General features: G+C 32.8%; 1 protein-coding gene across 6 annotated transcripts in view; it reads right to left on the bottom strand.

The window, feature by feature from the left end:
- Positions 1–233: 233 nt before the first annotated feature.
- Positions 234–18507, bottom strand: part of LOC119636794 (protein grainyhead) — a 222255-nt gene continuing 203981 nt past the window's right edge. For 5 of the 6 annotated variants that reach the window (XM_038032401.1, XM_038032404.1, XM_038032403.1 and 2 more), the window contains 5 exons: positions 9471–9650; positions 9016–9143; positions 8707–8890; positions 1064–1128; positions 234–454 (listed from right to left, as the gene is read on the bottom strand). In XM_038032401.1, the coding sequence (XP_037888329.1) occupies positions 328–454; positions 1064–1128; positions 8707–8890; positions 9016–9143; positions 9471–9650 (684 nt within the window). In that variant the 3' untranslated portion in view covers positions 234–327. The remainder of the gene's footprint in view (positions 455–1063; positions 1129–8706; positions 8891–9015; positions 9144–9470; positions 9651–18507) is intronic. The other variant, XM_038032402.1, reaches the window with a different exon arrangement.

The following is an 18507-nucleotide window of genomic DNA, read 5'->3' as shown; positions in this document are numbered from 1 at the left end:
TGGGCTTTTAAAGGCGTTAATAGCAAAAAAAAAAAAAATAAAAATAAAAAAAAAAAAAATAAAATAAAAATTGTACATTTACTTATGATATTTTGTGTTTTAAAATTTAAAAAAAAAATCTCTTTTATTCGATCATATTTTCTCTCTTTTCCTCTACTTCACCGTATTATTTACATAAAATATTAAAAAAAAAAAAACTTTAAATTTAAATTTCATTAAAAATATATATAAATTAATTTATTGTAACTGGTTTGTTTTTTCTTTTCTTTTTCATTTGTTTAAAGAGCCGAGTATTCTCTGTTACTGTTACTTTTTATCCAATAACTTTCAGTGTTCAGTTTCTTCCTGTAAAAAGATATCATATAATTCGTCCGTGATTTGTAGCACTTCCAACACAAATATATCTTCGTTGCAATAATAAGAAATCATGTCATCATCCATTTTCGCTTTAATCCTGTAAACAACAGCAAAAAAGAAAAACGAAAACGAAAATAGAAGAAAAAATCAAAAAAAAAAGTAAAAAACAGAGAAAAGATTTTTTAAATTTAATTTTTCACAAACTTAAGCAATTTAAAAAAAAAAAACACAATTATTTTTTTTTCTTAGACATTTCTTAACAGAGAGAAAATCGTGTAAAGTTGATGATGATCGTGTGTTTCGAAATGATAATGAAGCAGCCATCAGTAGTAACCTCTTTGCCCTTCCTTAGGTTTTCTTTTTTCGTTTTGTTTTTAGTAAATATCAAAGCGATTCATTTTAATATAAAATAAATACAAAATCATTATTAGATACATCTAACTACTTTTCTTACCCTTATAACCCACTGTGTGCGTGTTTTTTCGTTTCGTTTCATTTTATTTTATTTATTTATTTTTTTTTTGGTTGTTTTTTAATGTTTGTTATGGGAGTTAGCTGTGTTGTAACCCAGTTAGTGGTGTTGATTATTTTTGTCAGTAGTTAAACAGAGAGCGAGATAGGGAGAGAAAGATACAGAAAGAGAGCGAGCGATCGAAAAAGCGGAAAAGAGAAAGAACGATAGTTTGATAGAGATAGAAAGACTTACCCTTTTTTATTTTTTTTGTATACATTATTTATACTCGTTGTGGAGATTTTGTATTTACTTTCAATCTGGAATTGAGAAAATGAGAAAACAAAAATACTTATGATGCGGTTTGGTTTGAGTTTTTCAGAGTAATTGTTTTTTACGGTGTAAAAGTGTGTTCAATGTTCTACGATTTAAAAAAAAGAAGAAAAATCGGTAATTGATTTTGCTTTTCTTTACAAAACAAAAAACTCATACTTTTATGATATACGAAAAAAATACAAAGAAAGAGAGAGAGAGAGAGAGAGAGAGAGGCAGATTTTATTTAGGTTTTTATTTTGCAAATCCTATATATCAATCCTATATATCAAATCGGGTCTAACATTGAAGTTCAGTGTGCGTAACGCCTAGAAGGTCTCTTCGATCAAAAGACTGTTGGTGACGGTAGCTATTGAATCATGTCCCGTTCACTGGTCCTTTTGACGAAATGATAGTTGGAAGCCTAGAAAGTTTTTTTACAACAACAATAAACATGGCCTCCAATATTTATATTACCATTGCCGTCAAGTGGAATTTGGAGATTAGCCTAAAAGTTTATACCATAGCTGCCAAGAGAAATCTACTGCTTGTATCGTTCCTAGTTTACGTAACGATTCAGAAAATTCTACCATCTATTAGGGTAATCTAAAAATCATATAAATATATAGCCTGGAACATAATCCGACAAATTATAGCTTTACCGAAAATTGAGGGCAAGATATGTCCGATCACATATTAATGTGACCTCTGAAGTAGGCTGTTGTTGCAGGTAGGCAGATTTTTTTACAAACATATAACTTTTCCTAAAGCCGCCATCAAATGTTTTTTTTATTAAGTAAAAAATTCGAGTAGCGACACATGGCAAAGAAGTACGAAATTTACTATATCCGCTATACCGACCGTTGTAAGTTAATTGACACAGGTAAAATTTCAAATGAAACTGTCGGTTTATTGATACCAGGTCACCCACGTAAGAATTGTACTATTTTTGTAACTATCGCCATGGGTAGGTAACACGTGGCAAAGAAATATTTATCCCGGAGCCCGTATAAGATATAAATTTCCGAATGAATAGCACTATTCTTTCAGGCTTATTAATCTATTGTACTACTGCGAACCAAAAGCATCGTCTAGAAGAATTAATTTTTGTCCTTAATCTCGTTGGGTTAGGTTTGATCATTTTTCCCGTTCTCGGTATTATTTTACAGATGCACGTTTTGAATTTGTTTTTTGGTGACATAAGAGATACTTTGAACCTTTCAGAATATTCCGAGGAAGAAAATCCTTAACTGGCAGAAATTTTTTCTTCGACTTTTTTCTTCCCAGGCTTGTTTAAAATAACCTACTGAATCTGAATCTGAATAATCTGAAGTTTCGGTTTTTGATTTCCAATTTCTCGAATAAACTAAAAGGTTTAGGAAGTAGGTAGAAAAAAAAGGAAGCATTCAAAAGTCTCCCTAAATTATTTTTATTTAGAAACGTTTCCATTAATAGAGCTTAGTCGCGACAGCCTTTGGATAAATATGACGCTGAGAATGATTCAAAAATTGTCACAGCTTTTGTCAACAAATCAAAAGTTTGGGATGGAAGTTTCGATATTTATTGAGTGATTCATACATTTTTGTGCTCTTTTCTCTACCATCTCCAGTATGTAAAATCTAAAACTAGCATTTCTGTCTTCGGTATATAAAGCTAAAGCGGAGCCTTCTAGCAAAAAATCCTCGAGGGAAGAAAGTGTATCCTATTTTCCATAACTTAATTTAACCGTTTTGTTATTAATAAAAGAGTGGCATTTTTGGACAAAATATTCAACTTTTTCATTCCAATTTTCCGCAATTATAGAAGAATTGCAATGAATGCCGGTAATTGTAGGCGTAAATAGTGAAAATTTTTTTTTTTTTTATTCAAAATTCCGCCGAAAAATGTTTGGATCGTAACAAATCTTAAATTGAAAATAGCTTGTGAAACAAACTACGGTGTTGCCATTTTTGAACATTTTTTTAAAACATAGTTTTCTTTAATAGTTAAGTGTACGCTTAATAACTTCCTTGGATATTATTTTGTCGCATTTCCTTCCATCCCAAAAGAATTGCCGTTCAAAGAGGCCAATCTTACGTTGTTATAATGGCTTCCCGGCTTCTCTTCTTCAAATAAACCTCTGTGTTAAATTCGAATGTCTGTTAAATCGGATTAAAGATTAGCTCATAATTACAAAAAAGTAATTAGGATTCTTAGTTGGTGCGGCTACAAACAGAACGCTGCCAAATCATGAAAAATCGTGGTGCCGTGTGCGATTTGTACGATACGATACGCGGTCAATATATTGAAGCAACGGATTTCCGCTTTATCTTACAATGGTACACCATGCATTAGTTGATACCGGAAAAGCAAGGGATTAAATAAGGCCGATTTCTTTCTCTTTGAAAATAGAAGGGACTGAAAATTTTGAAATGATTAAAATTCTTTGCATAAAAATATCTTGAAACGTTGAAAATTCATAAGGAAATTGAGAAATTCTCGTTTTTCAAATACAACGAAAGAGGACTGAATGACTGCGAATTTGTTTGGGGGCAACGGCGCGAGGTCCTGGTCGTTGACTATGACTGGATGAAAGTACTGAATAAAATATGTAGTTTTAACCTAGTGTCAGTATGTATGTCAGGACGTCGTACATAACTGTTTCACTTTGAATCAAGTAGAGCGTTGAAAATCAAGAATTAGGAAGAAAAGTGTTGATTCTTTTGGAATCGGTAAGGCAATAATAAGAGGGCATATTAAGTGCGTAACTAGCTTTCCAAAAAAAATTTGAAGAAAAATATGAAAATTGATTTGTTCAAAGTATTTTTCATTCCTGATGGAATATTAAGTTCTTGCGTTTTCAGTCCGTGCACAAAAAATCCATTTTTTTGGTTCTTGTCAGGCGAAGCCATGCTCGAGCTTATCGATTGTAACCAAGATTAACGTCTTCCTACAATAGTAGAGGGAAGGCAATATTCTAGGTTAGTGCTGCTAACGTTACGTAACGGCGCGTTGCGCTTTATAAAACCGAGATTGTGTGATTGTTGCATTCATTTGATTGGAAAATCTATAATATGCTGCACTCAATCGACCCTAGCAAATTGGGCCAACAAGTATATTCGGTTTCATCGTCGACGTCAACGGTTCGTGTACGTGCTGTCAACATTATTGAAGTTTTCCATACCATAAGGCGTCCATTGCCCATTACCCGCTATGACTAAGTAGCACTGCTCCCCTAATTAAGCAGAAAAAGGTAGGTTTTTGCAAGCGAAGTTTTTTTGCACAAAACACGACCACGACTCCATTATTGAAAAAGATATTTTTCACAACTTCTCTCATACATGTTCACTACAATAGTCCTTAGTGCCCCTAGTGTGAAATTCAGAGAAATTTAGTTACACTCCTAGTACTTCAAAATTCCGAACGAGTTTAATTAGGTGTGAAAGTGTCCGATTGACTAAAGTAACAGAACATTCCCAAGTGAATGAAGATGCGCGCGGCCTGGCCAAGCCGAAGAAGCTAAACTACACGTTGCTTAGTGCATTTACTATATTGTGGTTATGTTTAACCGCACTATCCTTTCTTGGTATAATATTTCTGTAGCATTATTGTTTCCTCTCGTAATGTTGCCCCCAAGTTGCACTTGCACGAATACTACTTAATTTTTTTTTTACTATTACCATGCTTTCATGAATAAGAAATATCTCTTGAGTAACTGTGTGAAAAAAAAAGGTAAAAGGTCGAGGTCGTATTCAAAGCTTGAGGCGTGTTTTTAAAAAGGTATGTGTTTCTTTATATAATAGAAAAGTTTTGTAGAAAATTTATTATATTTTACAACTTTTTGGAAAAGCTTCGTTAAAGTATTTTTTAAAGAAGAGGCTGTAATTGATTCCATGTCTTTGATAGGTTTACTGGCCCATCGAGCCTTAAGTGTTTGTAGTCGATTGAGTTTTATTAGCGGACAGTCGGTAGGTGAATCGACGGCTGTTCGAGCATTGTTGAATTCATTCAGAAGTTCAAATTGGTCAAAAAGATGTACACTCTATGGATTGCGCAAAATATTGTTGGTACTACAACTGGAAGGAAGGGAAAGCTGCAATCTTATGATTGCTTAATATAGAAGCCACGAAATTAGGTGCTAAAATGTCCCCTTTGGGGGTCAGTCTTGGCCATCAGCATTCGACTTTAAGCCATTTTAAAATCGAGCGTACTGTTACCCATCTGTTTGCCAGATTGTTGCTGTTACTGTTACGATTGAAATTTCATTTCAAGATAGGCAAACCTAGAAGGATGTCACCAAACGCATACATTTTGTGTCGAATTTTGTCATACCATGTTCGAAGTTGATACTGAGTTATCCACACCCTAATTTAAAAGCGGTCGACACAAAAGTGATTGGCGTTAACACCTGTCAAAACCGTTCAACAATATGAAACTATAAACGTCCCCTTCGAACAAATAATCTGCAATGTTTATATTCTTGTTTCAGGTGATACGGCGGTATTCTGAAAGTACCTAACGTACCGACGTGACGTTTAGAAGGCGTTTGTTAGTTGAAAAAAAACTTCCATTGTCGAAAGTAGACGCTTTAATTTTGGATTGCGTTGTTTGATATTTGTCTCACAAAATCCCCAGTGATTTCGTAATGGTGCAAGAATCTGGCCGTTGTTTGTGATAAAAGACTTATTTGAAAGGTCTCAATCCGACCAATATCAAAGCTGACCTAGATCCCTGCTTAAAGGAAACTATTTCTTTTTTTTTTGTATAAATAATTATTGCTTGGCAAAGTTTGCCCATAATAGAGGAAAAAGTCGTAAATCATGAGAATGCTTCAATTAAGTGTTCATCGATGTTTTACAAGAACGAAAACCATTTTTTGCTTCGATCAATCGGTAATCAAGGATCAGACCTGGGGGGATTGTTTTCGTTCGCTCTTCAGCAATGGAGAGCCGAAGTTTGTGGTTGAAGGATAATTTTATTGACTCCCCACTTCTAATGATATTAATTATTATTGGGAAAAGTACATTGAACTAAGAGGGACTATGTTGAGAAATAATGTGTTTCTCCCCACCATTTGTGGCAATTTCCTCATCAGATTGGCTAATTTTTGGGATGTCCTCCTTAGTTTGCACTCTTTGTCTTAAAGAGATTTTTTTCTATTGTTGTCATTTTCATTTTTTCACATCTACACTTATGTACGTACGTAGGTGTATTTATGTATGTGCATGTGTACTTTGTTCGAGTGTAAAATGAAAATATGTATGAAATATGCAAAAACAAATAAACAGAAAAGAAAAAAAAAAAACAGAATAATTTTACGAAACATGAATTCGAAATAGTAGTGTTTAACGAATGAGTATTTCGTTTGCGATATCTTGATTATAATAAGATCAGAATACAATGTATGCAAAAAACAACATTAGTAACAAAACAAAGGAAAAAAAAGGTAATAATAGCAAAAAACATGCACACAACAAAACTATTTAAACAGTTTGTAACAAACACCTTAAAGGCATATATATGTATTTGTGTATGCACACATAAAATATACTCATGAAAATACTCTTGAGCACAAACACACATACATAATGAAAATGAAAAATTGATTAGAGAGAGAACGAATGCAAATATGAGCAAAACAAACAGGAACTAATGGTTTGGAAGAACAAAAACTAATGATGTAACATTAATTATACAACAAAGACATAAATGTTGGGGGGTTTCACATGGAAAAAATATGAATTTTTTTTGTTGCTATGGTTGCGATATTTTCTTTTCTTTTCTTTTTTTTTTTGTTTTACTATAAAACTTTTTAAACGCTAACAACCAACCATGAGGCGGATTTAAGTTTTCGGTTTTCGTTATTCGTTTTTCGTTCTTCGTTTTGTTGCTTGTATAAACCGAAACAGTGTAAAGTGTATTTATGAACGGCTTTATATGAAGTAATTTATACTAAAGCTACATATACACGCATACGCACACTTACATACACACACACTCACTTATACACATGTAACACAGACATTACCTTTTCAGTTAAGAAAAATATGATTGTTCCTGCTGCCGAGGTCTCGTTAGGGCAGAACAATGTTTTTCTGTTTTGTTCTTTAGAGCTTTAATTAATTATTAAATTAATTGTAACCAGTAGCAGTCAGTAGCAGTATAGAGGCAGTAATTTTTTAGTGGTAGTACTTGTGGTAGTAATAGTAATTAATGTGGTAGTAACGTTTAGTTATTTAAAATGTATTTTTTTTTTTTTTTTTAAGTAGTTGTCTTTAATATATTTAAGTTAAGTGCAATAGTTTTGTTTTATTGCCGTTTTTGTTTTGCCGAATTATTTAGGAAAATCTTACTATGGTTAAATACATTTTTTTTTATTAAAAACACATAATTACCCATTAATATTAAATAGAAACGTATTTATGTATTTAATTTCTCTTTTTTTTCAATTTTGTATATATTTTGGAGGATTTGGAAATTTTTGCTTTGCTTCGCTAACGCTCACATTAACAACATTATAGTTTAAGATATCGTTTGAAATTTTTTGAACTATCAGTATTCATGACATTACCAAATTCGTTTTTTCGAATATCGCCGATCACTCAGAGGACCATGAAGGAACAATGAAAGGGAAAGGCGTAGACTTTGTCGACTAAGCTTTCACTGTACCTACGACGAAAGTTATGCCCTTGTTCCTTTGGAGTTTGAATTCTCGACCCCTGACTTGGCAGTGGCAAGGTCATATTCATACAAACTGATGACGAATGGGACGTCATCATACAATTATCATTACCTAAGACAAACGGTTTGTTTAAAGGTTTTTAAAAGCTAATAATATTATTATTATTATTAGTTATGATATCAAATGCGATATCGCTTGCGGCATCGGTTAAGTGAAATAACGGTAGCACTGTTTGCTGACAAGTTTTTTTGTCTTAATTTTCTTAAATACTCTTCAAAATGGTCATAAGGTAATGATAGTGTTTGCTTATATGATATCGTAGGTGATATCTTACATAATATTGAAACTGTCAAAATGGTGGTAAATAAATTACTTGTACTTATTATCCTCTGGGAGATCCTTTTTTATGCTTTCTAAGATAATCTTATCATTTATGATATGATATAACGTAAGATTTCGGTAGGAATATTGGCAGGTTTGTCATGCGTAAAATCTGCTTTCAATTTTATTTATCGTATCCTTCTTCAAGTTTTTTATAACGTTTCTATTTTATTTATCAAATCCAGCAAAATATATATAAATTCAGGTAGCGGTTCCTTTTATTGTTTTTTCTTATATTATTTTCCGATTAACTGAAAACCGTTAAATTTTAGCAAGTAATGACTTGTAGTGACAGGCGGATGAATGGTGTGATTGTAGTTATAGTATAATTATTATTATTATTATTATTATTATTATTTTTTAATATTTATATTAATTTCCTTTTGAATTTAGTAAAACCTGCTAATAAGATATGAGTTTTTGTGTTTTGTAAAATTTCCATATCGACAGAGCCAAAAAATACAATGATATGTGTTTTGTAAGGATAGGACAGTAAAGAATTTCTTTAACAGGATCGTTTTTCGCCCCCAAAATGAAAACTTACCGCATTTAATAGACCAATAGTGGTAGGTGGCACAACATGTAGCGGGGTATAGACATCTTCGTTTTCTTGCCTTACATACAGCATCACACGTTCACTGGTGGGCGGTGTCATGCGGCCACGTTTCAATGCCGGGCCAAATTCATTCATACCTAAGCTTTGATCCAAAATATGGTCCTTTTTATCACTAAATATAGTTGAAATCGCAAAAAAGGAAAACAAGCAACCGCCATAAAGATATTAATATTTCATTTATTGTTTAGATGTCTATGTAAAAGAAAAACTAAATTGGGATGTTTACAATACACTTACGTCTGCATATCGGGCGGAAAATGATTGTGAAATTTCAAAGTCGGTGTGGCTACCTTTTGTCCATGCAATAAAAATGGTGATGCACCTTTTAGATCGGGCGCTCCATCAGTCTCATGGCCATAGAAGCCCTGTGAATTATGACCAAACGTTGCATTAGTTGTTGTTGTTGTCGTTGTTGTTGTACAATGTTCATTATCATATTGTTGTTGTTGTTGTTGTTGTTGTTGTGATGACAATGGTGATTGAGAGGATGGTTGGTGATGGTGGTGGCGGTGGTGGTTTTGGTGGTGGTTGTGGTGGTGATCATTATATGGATTATTAGTGTCGGTAGTAGTAGTAGTAGTAGAAGTAGTATTGGTATTGGTAGGTGAATTTAAAGTTGAGATATTATATGTTGTTGTTGTTTCAGTGTTGTTGCTTGCTAAAACGATTGTTGAATTCATGGCTATTCTTACCTTTTCCAAATCATCGGCTGGTGAAAATAAAACGGGCGGCTTTAATAAATCTTGCATAGAATAGAATTCCGAACGATCGGTAACTGGATGATAAAGTTCATCTAATTTTTTACGACCGGTGGCCGTCATTTTACGTTTAGCAGCGCGCCGCTCTTCGTCTCGTGTTTTACGTTCAGCACCCTTTTCAAAATAAAAGAAAAAACCACAAGAAAATGAGTGGAAACATATATATAAGAACTAAATAAAACAAATATAAAATGACTTGCAGTTGGGTTTAAATATCCAATCCAATTAAAACTTCATAGTCGAGCATGTCGACTGATAAGTATCCTGCACGACTTTGCCTATTATAATTCGTTCTTTATTCTTGTCATAAGATATCATAAATGTAATAGTCTTGCGAAAGACTTATTTATTTATTCTTCACTTAGTTTGGTCTAAAAATGTCTAAAATTCGAGTTTATTGCCATATAAAGCCTTACTCGACAAATTCTGATTTCGAAGCATTTAAAAGTTCTCCACTCGATTTAGATCTTTGACATCAATTTGGTTTGTCGAAATACCAATAGTCAATGATATCTACTTTGAAAATTGCAATATTTTTCCTATAACGAATTGTCTAAAATCAGTCGTTATATGGGGTGTGATCGCATGAATAATTCGATTCTATCCATTTTCAATACTGTTCGTCTTTGAGCCAAAATATGCCACTTTTCACTTATGCCAACTTTATCACTTATATCATCCAATTCTCGAAAATTGTTATTTGATTATAAATTGAAACACAAACAAACGGACAAACGGACATACATAATTAAATCGATTCCCAAAATGATTTTGTATCGATTGATGTAATAAAAGTTTGAATCCATGAGCTTAGTACACTTTTAACGTTGATAATGGTATAGCGTATAATGAGAGAATTGATAAAGAAAGACTTTAAAAGGTTTGCTTAACATTTTCCTGGATAAGTAACAGCACAGTTTAGTTCTCAGATTGCCAAAGTTTTTACTCATACGAAGCAAGGCATTTCTTATTTTTTGTCTATCTTGCTCAATTATAGTGGGATGGATATAAAAGAAACAAATTACCACCTGACATTCTGCTCACTTTCTTACTTAGTTCTAGTTACTGTATTTATTTTTTTTCCGATTGCTCACCAATTGTACGAAATTTCGGTAAGAGAAGATGCTTTTGCAAGGAATGAGAAAATAGTAGGAAAGTGAATGTTCTGCTTTAGTTGAAAATTGCAAACGTTCATATTTAAATGAGATTTGCTACAACAACTAATGTCGCAATCTCTTTTTCATGGGTGAACGCCAGTTATTTATCATGTCGCCCCTCGTAGAAGGTTATATTTTTAGATTTCTCTACTTTTTAGCATTACTGTCTATCAGTGCTCATGTTAAGTCACTGTCAACGTAACCGACATGATTTTTCTAACAATATTAAGAACAACAACAACAGCTAGTACAAAAATAACAGCAGCAACAATTAAAAGTTACATTTTTTTTCTCCTCGACTTTTTTTCCATTTTCCGCATAAAGCAGTTGTTTTCAGACGTTGCACGTCGGGAATGTATCCTTAATAATTACATGAGAATACTTTTTTAAAAACACACATACATACATATGCATGCAAACTTAGATCAGTGAACATTGTCTGACTGTTACTGGAAAAGTCTTAACGATTCCTCTAGCAGCTATATCAGCCAGTTTATCAGGCGGAAATGTTGATGATAAAAACAAAAAAATAGTTAAAACCAAAACAATAAAGAAAAAGCAAGAAAACTCAATATAATGTTTTAGTTTGTTTGTCTTCCGTGCTATCTCAGTTGTATGCATATACATATGCATGTGTGTGCATGCCTACGTATATTGATGTGGAGCAATCTAATCCATCTGCATAATGTTGCAATAAATCTCAGTTACAATCTTATACTACTCTGTGTTAAGCATTGAGCTTTTAATGTGGGTTCTTACGGTATGAAAAGGAAAAATAAAAAATAAATAAAATGAATAAAGAGAAAAGAATTGAAGCAACAAGTGCATGTGCATGCATATGCTGCAACGACTGCATGAAGCATGCGCCTGCATAATGATGATGACGGTGATGTCTCAATGACATGCTTTTACAATTATTAGGTGGTTTTTAGTGTACGATCGACCATTAAACAATGATCCATTTTCAAGACAAATCCTCTTGATATGCTATACCGACTAACCAATAAACAGTAACTGGCAGCTGTTTTTATCAGCAAGAAAGAAAATAAAGCAAATCGAAAAAACAAAATAGAAATAAAGATAAAAACGAAAAGAAAAAAATTTTGTTAAAAAGATAGAAAGAAAGAAAACTTTTTGCCTTTCCGTTTCTGATTCGTAAGGCGTTGGTGTTTTTGTAGTTGTTGTTGTTTGATTGTATTGAACTGATTTATAACTCATTATGTGTAAAGAAATAATGGCTTATGAAAAATTGCTAATGAAGCATCTCGGAAAGACAGCCATCATATACATGCGGACAGATAGACAGACAAGCAAGCAGCATATAAGCATAACTCAATTTAACTAGAAATTGTAAAATCAAAAGAGTGTGAAATGGCACACAAGCATACACATACACTCGCGCACACACAACTCATTGAAAATCTATCATATGTTATAAATTTTCATATGAAAAGAGATTTCAATTGATGTACGATCGTATTTGGTAAAAATATGTTACACAAAGTCTATGCCACATTACACTAAGCCACACCACACCTCACTGCACTGCACTGCACTGCATCACGATATTTACTACGGTAACAAACTTAAGCACACGCACATATATATTCTATATATATTAACGGTAAAAATGCTAATGCCATTATCTTTTAAATCATTAACTGAAAAATGAAAACTTCACATACAACGGAAGCATTCGCATTCGCTACCTATATAGAGGCATACGGGGCTATAAACAAATTCATTGATACATTCATTTACGTATATAGACACACAGAAACACATACACGCGCATACAAAGTGGATTGAGATACCGCACAATTCCTCTGCCGTAAGCGCAACAACTCTCATAAACTGTACATCCTGCGTCTTGTGCGAGTAATAGAAATGAACTGAGAAGCTTTATACAGACAATAAGTGTATGCAAGAAAAAAAAGAAAAAAGATAGAATAAGCGTGGATTTAATTTATTTATACGTTTATACGTATATTTTATTAAACACATTTCAAAATTTATAGCTGCATGCAATCGAAACCGATCGTAATAGATCTGACATGTATTTGCGGTTTGTGTTACAATATTTAACGTTCAGATATTGTCTTTTTTTTTGTTGTATTTTCATTTCCACTCACACGTGAAAGCTGAACGCGCTTTCTAAATCTACATCGAAACTTAGAAGGGGGCGTCTACTTTAGCCTGATCTTCAACAATGGATGCTCTATTTATTGCACGCATTACTTGCAAGTTGTATTTTTCGGTTACTATGGTCGCATAATAATTTTTATGGAGGCTGGCAACGAAACCAAAGTTGCTTTTTATAATTTTATAATTCTAGTATTCAATTGAAACTCCAATAACACCCACGATTTTTATGTTTATAACAGAGTAAGCTTGTTTTTGGAGAGCTGACTTTGCCAGCAGATCGCAAATCCGGAGCTACATCTATAACGCATTCATTAGCCTCCTGAAATTTAGCAATTACTTTATTTGTATCTTCGCCAGTACACAGTGATGGACAGTGGACCGTTACAGCAATGTTTATAAGGCAGCTTCAATGTGGATGAGAACCATTACAATGAGAGCTCGTTGCATAGTGCGTTTGGAGAAGAGATCTAGTCTATGCGGAGCAACTTTGTTCTCATGTTTTTGCAGAAAAATCACTTAGCAACGGATTCTTAATCACTACGCATTCTTAATTGTCTGCCACTTCGTCGATGGATGAAAATATTAAATTTTTATTATCGGAAAGTCCACCTGCTTATTAGATTTCGAGTCATCTCTTTCTTTTTTTTGCAAAATATCCACATAGAACAAGACGAAAAAGTGCGGGTTGTTGGGGAAAGGAAACGGGCGATGGGAAAAGAGTTGTTCAAGAAGAAAGACATTGCTTTTCAGGAGCCGGCACCTTTTCATCGCCTTTTGAATATAGTAAGGCTTAAAACTTTTTTTATCTAAATGTAGAAAAATGCGTATTATTCACTGGACGTAATAATGCCTTTGGTGAGCACTGAACTCGAAGCAATACTGCTCTCAGACCAGCTTAGCTTATGGACAAAGAGAAAGTTTTCAGTCGTCAGATTTCTGCTAATGCTTGGGTTGAACCTGCATTGTTTTAGCTTCGGGAAACGGACAAATAGACAGACGAATGTCAAAACATAATCCGATCAAAGCGCTTTCGCTAAGCAAGAGTCTATTAGATAGATGTTCGCAAGTGTGGAGCTATGCTTTTTTTTAAAGCCTTTATTTTCTTGCAATATTTATTCGCGTGTACACAGTCCATGACGCATTATAGTCGTTTCCTTCGAAATTTAATTTAACTTATGGGTTTCTTCATGTAGACTGACACATTTTAAAATTCGACGTATCAAAGTAAATTATGGTTCATTTTGAAGCTTAAACATTGCAGTTTTGTTCTGGACAAAACAACGTTAGAATGACCACCGCGGCTTGGAATGCACTGACGCACGTGGTGGTTCTATTTGTTAATCGGTCTTTAGTTTTTGTGTAGTTCGTCTTTCATCTTTTAAATATTTATAATTATTTTATTTCGTGTTGCTTACTTTTATACGTCTAAATGTCCAATTAAACGGAGTTAATTAAAAACGATTTGAATGATTATCTCTTTAAAAGCAAACAACTATCCATTAACCTCTCTTATGTGTTTCCTATTGTGATTAAAATTGTTTAGGCAAAAACAAAAAGATTTTTTTATTTCTTATTATTAAAATTTTATTTTTTATTTATTTATTTTTTTTTTTTTTTGTTATTTTTATAATTTAACCAATTTTCCAAAAATTAAGAAAAACAAAACAAACAACGACAATTACATGAACAAATAAATAAATAAAATACACACATATTACGCATAGACACAATTGCAACAACATATGACCCCGTGTATGATCTTTAATAAACAAAACAACATAGAGCACAACACATGTACACAGGTGCTTATAGAGAAAATTACATGGAAAATTATGCACGTATTTATGCTTAAATGTTGTGAGAATGTGAGTAGATGATCATGTGTTTGTGTGAATAAATTCAAGTCTTTAAATAGAGGTCCATCACCTTTTGATTTGCGTAATTATTATTTCAAAAGCCTGTTAAATAACAGACAGGGAGAGCAAAAGACTTATGAGCTACTAAACTAACTAATACACTAATATTACACGGAAACACAAACGCAAACACACATACACACACAAACACACACACACACATATATATATATATATATATATATATATAGATAGATACCCTCACACACTCGCTTATAAGCAGCAAATAGCAAATAAACTCATAAGTAATCTAACAATCTAAGCCTGTACGTGTTCGTGCGCGTCAATGTGCGTGTGTATGTGTTCGCATATGCCTATGCTAGGCCATGTGTAAATGGCTAAAAGATTTCTTTTACATGACGCATGACGCGGATGCTTAAAAATGAATAAAAATAAATGAATAAGTGCTTGCCTGCTTGTTGGCTTTGCTTCGTCTAACTTAAGCTAGACTTCATGTTTATGCGATCACTTTTAAAACTTGTTAACTGTCAGCTTTTCAAAGACTCAAATCTTTGCTTTATATGCTGGTTTGTTTGACTTGGATTTTCTTCTCTTTTTTTTTCCATTTTTATGGTTAATGCAAATGTTTAATTCTTTAGCAATAATAATGAAATGGAAATTAATTACTTTATCGGAATTTACTGTCGCAGTATTTGCTATGCATACATACATTATATTATCAGAAGAAAAAGAGAACTAAATAGCACATACAAGGGGCATACACGCACACATATGTTTAATTTAATTTGATTGATTGTTAATTTAATCTTTTTTCAGAAAAAACAAAAAAAATAAATAAAATAAAATAAATAAAAACGAAATCCTAGATGTACACATAAATAAGATGATGTAAAAATGCTTGTATGTATGTTATGTTACGTAATATAATTTCTTAAGTATTTCAATATTTTAATGCATTTTTATTTCGCAACGCAGCCACAACCAGCCTGACAACAGTTGCTTTTCCTCAAGCCACCATTTCCCATACTTAAGCCGTGATTGGTTAACATCTTTTCATATGAATACATATATATATGTGTATGTGTGTGGGTTTGTGTGTGCATAAATTTATTTAGTTAACACGTATGCACCCAAATATTAGTTTTTCTATAAATTATTGAGCCTTCGGAAAATCAAACTTCATTCATTCATTTCGTACACAATGAAACTTACGACTTAACTAACTCCAGCTTGGTATTTTTTAGATTTCCTAACATATTAATATGTATACACCTATGTGTGCAACGTATGCATAAAAGAACTTAATATTTGTTTATGTCCGACTGCTGCTGTTTGTTTTTATTAACGTAAAAAGCAAACATGCAAAAAAAAACTTAATTACTTTTCAATACCCGGGATGTGTTTAAAAGTGATTGCAAAAAAAAAAAAAAAAAAAAAATGATTATATATATTTTTGCTTGTGTGTGCGTATGTGTGTGTGTGTGTGTGTGTGTGTGCATGTACAGGAATATGTGATAAAATACTAGTTTTTATTATACGGCTCCTTTACAAATGTTTTCTATTAGCTTGTGTTATGTTTTCTTAATGAGTCACAAATAAATTTTTTTTTTTTTTTATAAGACACCACTTTTTTCGTTCGCTTCCTTCTTTCTTCCGTCCTTTCTGTCTGCCCGACAAAACACTTTCTTCTTTGCAATTATATTATGTACTACACCCGGTTAAGTTTACGCAACATACGTCTTCACATCTTTTACTAGAGTATCATTGTGTGTACAAATTTCATCATTTCAGTTTTAATATCCAGATATACACAAAAAATATCATTTCGTGTTGGCGGTCTGCTTATATACCCTTTCGGAAAATCGTTTTTAGTATTCCGAAGCTGAATTGCAACTCGAAGTAGCTTCGAATTAGTTATCTGTCCATCATTCTTGGTTTTGCTAGTTCAGAAAAATCGATTAAGTTGATAATTTAAGGTAAGTGAGATTCTACATCGGTTTAGTCATATTCATTTGGCCATCTGTCCGTCCGCCCTACCCAGGAAAAAACACTTTGATTAAATGACTTCTATGTGACTACCAATTTTTGTTTGCGTTCTAGGAAATCATGCTTGAAATACTTCGAAAGTTAATTTTTGGTCGATTCAGTTATTTCTTGCTGGTTATCCGTCCGTCCAATCATTTTTTGCCTATACAGAGAAACGCATTTAGTGCCAAATAAGGTGGGTTTCTAGACCGATTAAGTCTTTTTGGGCTGCCCTTCTGTCCATCCACCTGTCTTTGTCTCTTCAAAAGGCTATATATTATCCTGAAAATACATAGCAGATTGAATCCATTTCAGACTATCGGTCGGTCCATTCTTCTTACTTTTACTAACTCAGAAGAAACCATTAAGCAAGTTTGTTTCTAGAATTCGAAATGATATAGAATTGAGTCTACGCTAGGTCACACCAACTTTGATTGCTAAGAAATGGATCTTAAATATTCTGAAATTGATTTCCTAGATCGCTGGCTACCTGTCCGTCCATCCATTGCTTGTCTTCCCAAAAAAGTCCACTAATTACATAAGTAAGCAAATTTAAAGGTCTATTAGACGACCTTAATCTTTTCAACTTAGTTTGGCTTAATTAGAGCAAGTTTTAAATATACTAAAAATCAGTTTCCAGATCCATTTCTGACTGGCTATTTGTCTGTTCTGCCCAAAATTGCTTATTAATTATTATGACTTTTCATTTATTCAAAACTTGGAAAATATTCATTTAAACCCATTAACACGCACTTCTCCGCCTGTTTGCTCATTTGGTGGTCTTTTTTGTCGTTTTGGTTGAGTTTTTAATTTACGCCGTTAGTACCCAAAGATAAGTAAAGATAAATATCTCCTGACTTATTCCCTGGGTTGATGAGCTCTTGCCAATTAAATCAGAGACTAAATTTAAAACTAGAGATGATACGCCCAAAATGCGAAAATAATAAATAATAAGAAAACTTGAAGGTAGAAGAAAGTCTACAAAGGTGTGATGACCTGTACATAATCTTATATGGAGGCAAAAGTTGAAGAGTGTCCACAATTCGTTTCCAATTGAAGATATCGTTTACTTATTTGTTTTACAATAATTTGATATCGAGTGTGTGTGATCAACAAACATTTGAACTCCGTTTATAATTTTCTTTGCCTTTACTTTTTCGCTCTAACGTTTTCCGTTTTCTTTTTATCAATTTTTTTTTTGAATAATTTTTTCTTAAGAAAATTAATGTTCATATTTCCTGTATCTTTTTCTTTCTGGTTATGTATTGAGTAAAAAAAAATGTTTTATGGCATTTTATTTGATCATTTTATTATAAAGTTTGTTAAGAAACTAATCCTTACGCACGCATGAGCTTGAATTAGTTGCTTATATGTCTCTCATAAATTATAATAAGAGCAAATTGTTTTTTTTTTTTTTTGTTTGATGTGACTATAAATCAAATGGTAAATAAAAGTAATTTATTAATTATTTGTTTTAATGGCAGCAGAAAAATTATTGTGTAGATAACGATGTAATTACAGGCGAATAACATACATTATCAATAAATAACAACAGTGAGCTTGTAAAGGAAAAACTGTTCTTTAACTCGTGCAAATGAACAGTCAGAACCGGAGGTCGTTAGTTCGCTAGTAATATTGACTTCTCATTGCCAACTAGTACATCGCTTAATAAGTTCGCAAGTTGAGATATGGATGTCGACAAATCGGTACGATTGTTAGATCAAACGAAATATGCCGAATCTTCATGACATTACGACCGGTCGTGAT

The sequence above is a fragment of the Glossina fuscipes genome, unplaced genomic scaffold, assembly GCF_014805625.2.
Source record: "Glossina fuscipes isolate IAEA_lab_2018 unplaced genomic scaffold, Yale_Gfus_2 28, whole genome shotgun sequence".
In the NCBI taxonomy this organism is placed as follows: Eukaryota; Metazoa; Arthropoda; class Insecta; order Diptera; family Glossinidae; genus Glossina; species Glossina fuscipes.
The sequence above is the reverse complement of the archived record's forward strand: the minus strand, read 5'-3'. Positions and strand labels throughout refer to the sequence as shown.